The following is a 9084-nucleotide window of genomic DNA, read 5'->3' as shown; positions in this document are numbered from 1 at the left end:
GCATACATACAGCTTTCTATTGTTTATAAATTGGGTTGAACAGGACAGCCTTTTTTCACGCAACTATTCTTACAGACCAAATCATTAATTTCCATCCATTATCTGTAAATGTAAAAAAACTAAGAGAAAAAAAATGCATATGAATGAACCTTTGGCTTTTTGCATGCCATACATTGACCATCATCTCTCTCCTCTCTTAACACACACACACACACACACACACACACACACACACACACACACACACACACACACACACACACACACACACACACACACACTGGCAGCACCTTTACTGCATGGTTGTCAGTATGTTCCTGGTAGTAAACCAAAGGCTGTCTGTGCAGCCTAGTGTGCCACTGCAGAGTATTTTGTGGGAGAAGGGGAGTGAAAAATGGAGACTAGGAGACATCGCACCGGCAAACTAAGTCGAGCTGCCATCGTGCTGACAGCAATTGGCGGATTCTTTTTGCCTCACGTTATTTGTCACCAAGAGGAAATCCAGCATAAAGCCATGGCAAACCTCCCTGTCTGCATTGATACATCTTTGTCCAATTGTCACCTCTTCTGGCTTCATTGCTGAGTTTTTTTTTGTTGAAAATGACATCCTTTCTGGTAATTGCTTAGGAAAAAAAGGCACTTACTCTGCCAGACAGTTCCTGGCTTTTAATCAGCATCTTTTGGCACCAGTGGATAAGGGTAGAGATGAAGTATAGAAATAACACAAACTCTATTAGGTTGTTAGCTCCCACACACACAAATCTTCAACCTCCTGGCCTCAGATCTGTGTTCCCCTTAATCAGTTTGACATCTTATCTGCTCACTTTTAGCGTTTCCATCGTACTCAAGTGTGATTCAATGGGGCAGAAACATCTTAAAAATAACCCTGGAAAAAATGCAGTCCATAGTCGCTAACCCATAACCCCTGGAGGCCCCGAGGGGTTTTACAGGCCCTCCAGGATTTTTACACAGCTCACCTCTCTGCCCTCATGTCACACCCCATCACAGTCTGTCCATCTGCTCACACACTGCAGCTCCTGGAGAAACACTTTCTCTGTCCATGAAGGGAAAGGAGAAGAAGTCAGCTGTTCTGTCAGCTCACAGAGCGACAGGAGTATGACATTAGAGGCTTAGTGAATGCAGGGGAGGTTGAGAGTTTCTGACAGGCAGATAAAGACATGATTAAGACGTTACGCTATAATTACTAACAGGGAAAAATGTGTTTTGTTTCTTTAACTGGTTAGACGGATGAATACCCATCTTGGCAGATCAGTGTGACAGCAAAATAAAAGTTGAAGCGGCTAGGCCTTTGAATTTGAAGTATGTTGCTTGGAGTGTTAATCTGTCTTTATTCAAGTAATGCCCTTATCAAACCCGTTTTAAATTAAATTGAAAGATGGAATGAATAGTTCACTCAAGTAAAGAAAAAAATGACATTTGTTTTTGTATCATGAGGTTTGGTGTCTTGTTGGTTTAGTCATTCTCATGTCATTAATACAAAGTGATCCTATGAGAGATGACACAAATGACCTGAAATCTAAAAATCTTAAATGAAAACAAATCTAAATGAAGCAAAATTAATGTTTTTTTGTCAAGTTAACTTATCATGTGAAGCCATTTGATTACCTACATTGCAGCAGTGATTAAACAGCTCACGTATTTACTAGTCTACATAGCAGTGTTTCCCATTCATTGATTTATTTGTGGCGGGCCGCCACAATTAAATGTCGTCCGCCACAAATGGATCTGATAAAAAAAAATATATATTATTATTATTATTATTTTTTGGTAGTCTAATGGATAGTGAGGTGGGCTGATGATCGGAAGGTTGCGAGTTCAAATCCTGCCTGGAACACCACTGCTAGTGTGCCCTTGAGCAAGGCACTTAGCCCTCGGTTACTCCAGGGAGAATGTCCCTGTAAATTATATTTTTGGGAGAATAAACCCCACGGATCCTCAACTCCGGTGTGTTTCACTCATTAACAACGCAACTACAGTAGCCATGAACTTGCATGTATTATCTTATTTGAGGGGCCTTTGGCTTTTCTTGCCGGGGTGCGGTGCCCCCACAAATAGAATCAAATTCTGTGGGAAACACTGACATAGTGTATTGTTAAACTCATCCATTAAAAATCTCAGACCGCTATATTAAAAATGTGTGACTGAAAATAAAACCCCCATAGCCTAGTAATGACAAGATTGTCTACTAAACTAGCTGCATCCTGAAGTAGATACACATTTCTAAGCAAAGCTGAAAGTAGGTTGACATATTTCTCAGTGAGCCATCACCTGATTATATATGTGCATCCAACAGTGGTTGCAGCATAATGTAACTGTGACACATTTAGAAAGTTTACCAGAAAGTTGATGTGTTTTGTTTTTTTCAGGAAAAGATGAAGAGTAAGAACAAGCTGGTGCCGCGGCTCCTGGGGATCACCAAAGAGTCTGTGATGAGAGTGGAGGAGAAGACCAAAGACGTGGTTCAGGAGTGGCCCCTCACTACGGTGAAGAGGTGGGCTGCGTCGCCCAAGAGCTTCACCCTGGTAAGACACACGTACTGCAAAAATCCATCTGACTGGACACTGATCTGATCTTTAATCAGTCTTTCAGCACCAGAGGATAAGGGTAGAGATGAAGAATAGTCATTTGCAGTAGCTCACACAGAGTGCTGCTAGACCACACTGTACCTCAACCTTTATTCATTTTAATCTTAAAAACAGACCCAAGTATCTTATCTGCTCACTTTTGTCGTTTCCATCGTCCTCGAGTGTGATTCAACGGGGCAGAAACATCTTAAAAATAACCCTGGAAAAATAGCAGTCCATAGTCGCTAACCCTTAACCCCTGGAGGCCCCGAGGGGTTTTACAGGCCCTGCAGGATATTTTGTTTTTACCGATCTATATCACTTTCCACCATTATTTGGTACAGCCGGCTTTGTTCTTTCAGCCTATTTAACCTTGTATTCATTCTGTCCACACTAGTGAATGAGGACAGACTCACAGTAAAAACCCAGCTGTTCCCTGCAGTGGCCATTAAACACTCAGGCTGTCCTTTCACTCCCTCGCCCACCTCAGTTATTGAACACAGTCCTTTGTCTTCCCTGTCAATATCTCTCCTTTGTGTCAGCACTCGGAGTCAATGAGAAACTTTCAGATCTGATCGATGCTCTGTCTTTATTAAATTAACATTGCTTTCTCTTTCTTCCTGTTAATTCATTAGAGTGTCTTTCGGTTTAGGCTCTGTGTTCTTGTTACAGTTGGATTCTAAATGGATTTGATTTGTCGTTCACTCGTTTAAGGAGTCATAGATTTCAGTCCATTGTAAATTGGATAGAATCACCCTGCAACCCCATTGGATATACTGTATGTATAGTGTGTCCATGTGAGGTGTACAGAGCTTTACTCAAAAAGTATTCCGGATTAATTTCATTCTGCTCGGATCCTACATAAAATCTGCTCCAACATGCTTCTTGGATTTATCCTACTCTCTGTATGTTGCAGCGGTTTCATGTCCAACACAACATGTAGTACTTACAGTATCCGACACTAGCTGGCTACACATTAATGCGTGCAGTAAATCCTCATATTCTATACATAAGCACTGCATCGGTTACTTTCCTTACTTGCCAATGAAAATGCATGTTTAAGATTTGACTCTGTGTTTGTGTAGGACTTTGGGGAATACCAGGAAAGCTATTACTCAGTGCAGACCACTGAAGGGGAACAGATCTCTCAGCTCATTGCCGGTTACATCGACATCATCCTCAAAAAGGTGAGACATTCATCTCTGGAGACCCTGATGAATCTTAATGGGTCGATAAAGTCTCATATCTGTTGATATGCTCAGGCTGCTGTGTTAGACAGCTGTTTTTAAATAAAAACAAGTACAAGACAGCTTTCCTGCAAGCATTTTCGATCCGTCTTTTTTCCTGCAGTTAAGAAAGTTTCACACTGTTTAGCTTTCGTCTGGTTGGCATTTTAGTTTAAATCACCTTAATCTGTGGGGGAAAAAAATCCTTCAAATAGAATTAATAATGCGTCAAATGGAGATCAATTTCAATCATGTGATGAATTTGGGCCCAGGTTGTTTTTATAGTACATTCAATGTAACATTTAGGTTCCCTCAGGGTTGTTGTTTGAAATCCCTGCACTTCTTTTGAAACTAATATTTGCTGTATTTTTCTCTCTGCTGCAGAAGCAAAGCAAGGACCGCTTTGGCTTAGAAGGCGATGAGGAGTCGACCATGCTTGAGGAATCCGTCTCCCCGAAAAAGTGAGTAAATATTTAACTAGTTAAGTGTTTTGACCTCTAAGGCTTGAAAGCAGCATGGCTCAGTGGACATGAGTCTTTGACTCAACAACTGAAAATATGGTACAAACATTTGGGTTTTTTCAAAGAAATATCTGTAATAACCCAATCTGTCTAATGTTTTGTTCGTGACATCCAAAATACATTCCTGTCAACACTTAACTGTGCTATGTATTTAGTGCTATCTAGCAAATGTTAGCATGCTAACATGATGAACATTATAACTGCTAAAAATTAGCCTTTTAGTGGTGTCATTGTAAGCATGTTAGCATCCATACGCTAACATTGAGCTCCAAGCAGCACTGCCTTAGAAGAATAAAGTTCTTAAAAAAGCTGTAGAAAACAAAATACTCACATAGTGTGGTCTTTACAAAAGCAATAAAATGTGAATAAAACTACAGCACGAAATACTTGCAGTAGTTTGGGATAATCCTTAGACAGCCCTGCATTACATTGTTGTTACATTCCAGTGGAGGTATGATGATGATTTGTGCTCAATTGCATCACACAAAGTTATTGCATATTATTCCATCAAAAAAACAATATCAGTCTGGGTCCCTTTTCAATTTCCTTTTCACCACCTTCCTCGACCGCAGATCACACATCCATCTTCCAGAACCTAATTTCACCGCATGAACAACTCCTCAGCTGGACTTTATCCTGAGAGATAATCATTATGTGAGGACATTTTGCTGCACTGGAAAAGCAAAGGCCCTCCCTGAACATTTCCTGATTAGATGTGTATTAGCTCATTTATCCACAGTGGGCTCTCTGAAGCCCTTTTCATGTCTAGCCCCCCAATTGATAGCTTATTGCTTTCCTGCTTTAAACTGAGATCTTCTGCTGTAATCGTTATTGTGGTTTTTTCTTTTTATCTGTGCTTGCGCGCAGGGCCAAAGGCAAAAGTCTTTAATACTGCAAACACATAGCAAGCGTTACACTGGAAGGCCTTATCTGAGGGAAATCAAAACAAAGCTCTGTCTTCCAGAAGGACACAGTGGGAAGACTCTACAATGTCGCTCTGCTTTGTGTTAGTGGCCCACTATCAGGAAGCGAACACAGCCAAATGCTCGGTGGTAAAAATCCCTCCCATTGGATTTAGCTTTTAATCTTCAGTTTTTAACGTCTGTATGAGAGAAAATCTAACGTTTTCTGGGCTGTACGGGCTCTGTTTCCATGGCCGTGTAAAGCCTAGAGAAAAATGGAACAAAATGGTGTTCCCTATACATTGAATTGTGCTTGGCTATCTGTGACATTAAGCTAATGTGGTCCCTATTACTTTTGCAGGACTAGTTTATCTGCTGTTAGTTATTCTTATGGTTTGTTTTAGCTACTGCCTTGTCTATATGTGGTAACATGACAGAATTACTAACATGTTGAATTTTGAATACATTTAATCTTGCTAAATCCAAACACCCATTTTTGTTCCTACTTTTTCACTTCATTTCAAATGTTCATCCTCATGCTTCACTGTGATTGGAACAACTTTTTGTAAAACTGTCAGACCAGTAATTTGTGGAGAGGATAATGACTAATCATCACTCCCACTGATTGATTGATTCGTCACCTCACTCCCTTCGGTGATAAATGCCTATATGAAAAACATGCTTTGAAAGTGCTCATTCTCGGATCCCTGTTACTCTACACACACACAATATGATTCTCCTAGCTTGAGTTCAACTTTAATGAAGGTGTGATTTTTTTTTATTTAAATCATTATGATTACATGTAACTTGCCAGATTTGCCCTCTTTAAGAAAACTTAGGATACATTTTCATGCTGTGTGTAATAATCTACTTAAAGGTGACGCATCATGAAAAGCTCACTTGTTAATTCACCAAGCCTTCAGATTTGGCCACCCTTCCTACTGTATGTCCTTTTTTATATTTCTAATACTTGTACATACCCTAATTTTCTTGCAAGATATTCAGAGCAGACTGGACACTTTCTGGAGGAGAACTAAAGGAGATGTGCACTAAAATAGAGTGTTTCAGACAGAGGGCATATGAAACAGATAATATACGTAAAATAATGTGTTTCTAATCATTTAAATTAAGCAAATGTGTTGTATGAACCATAACTATTAGTATGAACCAAAACACTGAGAATAATATGCCCCCTTTCAGACAGGACTTCTTTTGAAAACATGGTGTTTTAGGGTCAGGTGATTTTCCCTCAACATTGTAGAAGCTTTATTTACTGCCTGATTATGTGCCTGCAGGTCCACCATCCTTCAGCAGCAGTTTAATCGTGTGGGTCGAATGGAGCATGGCTCGGTGGCGCTGCCAGGGGTGATTCGCTCCGGCTCCATCGGCACAGAGTCGCTCAGCATGGGCACCATGCCGTCTGCTCAGCAGCAGATCACAATGGGTCAGATGCACCGCGGGCACATGCCACCTCTCGTAAGAGCAGCAAACTGGCACTCAGTGTGATGTGATGTCTTTTTGCTCAGTGATGAAATTGACGCTGTATGCCACTCACACACTACTAGACAGGTGTATCATCATCTTTTTTTCCGCTACTCGTTGCTGGTTTCTGCACATGCTACAAATAGCTTCACAAGGGTGCAATCCTCTTCTAAGCAGTCTTTTTTTTTTTAAATGCCTCAAGGCTGCATTCAGTGAGAAATGAACCTGTGTGTCTTCCTGTTTGCATAGAGTTCAGCACAGCAGGCTTTAATGGGAACCATCAACACCAGTATGCAAGCTGTGCAGAAGGCCCAGATCGACCTAGGGGAGGTGGACGACCTGCCCCCACTGGGACAGGACATGGTACAGTACAGTGCACACACACTGTAACACCACGTTTTATTGTAATATATACAACTGCCTATGCAATGAAAAAAGCCATAACAGAAAATCATAGTGACAAATGGTAATAAATAATAGAGCTGTCTGCAGAATGACAGCCATGTTTAGATGAATTTCAGGCATGCACAAATAATGATGTTGTTGTGGTCTTCCTCTGTGTACCTAGGCATCCAAGGTATGGATCCAGAACAAGATGGATGAGTCGAAGCATGAGATCCACTCCCAGGTGGACGCCATCACTGCTGGAACCGCCTCTGTCGTCAATCTCACAGCTGGTGAGTGGCACTGGCATGACTCAGCAGATTTATGCGCTGCTTGTCAGCTACCAAGGCTTTGATTCACTGCAGACATCTTGATAGTAGAGCTACTTTATGTACTGTTGAAAAGCCTTTGTGGGAATTTTAGGAAGGCTTAATGAAACCAGAGTAAGAGTTAAGTCATGCTCACAGTTTTTACAAGTACATTTGAGGAGTGCCAGATTTAAAATGATCTGGCTAATTAGAGACTAAAGCAGACCTTTCCCATCAGTCTGGTGTTCATTGACATAGTTTCAGGCCCTGTATAAAATGTTATAGGTCCCTGTTTCCTGCTGTGGTTTGGTGTATGTAGACTGGTAGATGTGTCTATTGGCTATGTGCCATTCTGAAACCCTCCAAGTTGAAATACCGTAGGTTGTTTTTTCTTTTATTCTATAATATTTTCCCGCTAATATTCCTTTACTAAAATTGACTGATGTGTGTATGCTTTCTTTAATATCAGTTAATGGTAAATAGTGAATGTTAAGAAGACTCAATAATGCATTTGAATTGGGTTAAAACAAGTGTTGTTCTTTTATTGAGAGCCCTTATTATTCTGTCCCCTCTCCCCATACCCAGGCGATCCCACTGACACAGACTACACCGCCGTGGGCTGCGCCATCACCACCATCTCCTCCAACCTGACAGAGATGTCAAAGGGTGTGAAGCTGCTGGCTGCACTGATGGAGGATGACGTGGGCGGAGGTAATGACCTGATGAGGGCTGCCAGGACCCTCGCAGGGGCTGTGTCTGACCTGCTGAAGGCTGTGGAGCCGGCCTCTGGAGAGGTGAGCAAAGTAACACTGAGATAATGAAACCATGTCTTGTCAAAACACCACCAGTCCTATCTTGTATGGTACCAATCTCTCTTTATTTAGCTTGTTAAACCAGCTGTGTAGGATTTTCCTCCCTATTTTCCCTGCCTATGATTTTTGGATGTGTGACATACAGTAGATCAGGGGTGCCCAACCTGTCGATCGTGAGATTTGTCTAAAAATAGAACAACAATATTCTGTTTTATCGTTAATTTCCTATAACATAATCTTCCTGTGCCAGAATAATGCACTTGAACGCATCAAAGCTCTGTGATTGGCGTGACCCCATGTGTCGGGGCGTGGCTGGTGAGCAGTGGGCACTATTTCGCTGACGTTGTCCGTGGCAACAGGGGTGACAGTCCGCACACACACAAGACCACAATTATGGCAGAAGCAAAAAAGCCCCAAAAATATAATTTTCACTCCGAGTGGGAGGATGATTATTTTTGTATCTATTCCAATTCAAAGTCCATCTGTCTCATCTGCAATGCGAGTGTGGCTTTATCGAAGAAGGGTAATTTAGGAGCGGCATTTCAAAACAGTGCACAAAAGCTACGAGACGGAATTCCCTCCTAATTCTGCCCTACGCTCCCAAAAGGGGAGGGACCTGAAAGGACAGCTAAATGCACAGCAGTCCATTTTCACCCGGCCCAACAACAAGAGCAAGGCCGCTACCATAGCATCTTATCGTTGTACGGACCGTAAGTGGATTGAATAGAATTGAACTCAAAATAACTATAGTTTTTGACAACTTTACGATGACAATAAAAAAGAGAGGGGGTTTTCGCACAGCTGTCGGAGTCTTACAAAGAAGTGTTGAGCAGCAGAAACTTTCAAGTCACAAAGCGTTCTTGC

The 9084-nt window shown here is 41.5% G+C and overlaps 1 protein-coding gene across 1 annotated transcript in view; it reads left to right on the top strand.

The window, feature by feature from the left end:
* The window catches only part of LOC104951690 (talin-2-like), a 56646-nt gene that overhangs the window by 5300 nt on the left and 42262 nt on the right, over window positions 1–9084 (top strand). The window contains exons 9-15 of the mRNA XM_010778417.1: window positions 2388–2543; window positions 3671–3772; window positions 4196–4272; window positions 6530–6710; window positions 6966–7079; window positions 7285–7393; window positions 7994–8202. Of these exons, the coding sequence (XP_010776719.1) occupies window positions 2388–2543; window positions 3671–3772; window positions 4196–4272; window positions 6530–6710; window positions 6966–7079; window positions 7285–7393; window positions 7994–8202 (948 nt within the window). The remainder of the gene's footprint in view (window positions 1–2387; window positions 2544–3670; window positions 3773–4195; window positions 4273–6529; window positions 6711–6965; window positions 7080–7284; window positions 7394–7993; window positions 8203–9084) is intronic.

This window comes from Notothenia coriiceps, unplaced genomic scaffold, assembly GCF_000735185.1.
Source record: "Notothenia coriiceps isolate Sejong01 unplaced genomic scaffold, NC01 NC01_scaffold00000339, whole genome shotgun sequence".
In the NCBI taxonomy this organism is placed as follows: Eukaryota; Metazoa; Chordata; class Actinopteri; order Perciformes; family Nototheniidae; genus Notothenia; species Notothenia coriiceps.
The sequence above is the reverse complement of the archived record's forward strand: the minus strand, read 5'-3'. Positions and strand labels throughout refer to the sequence as shown.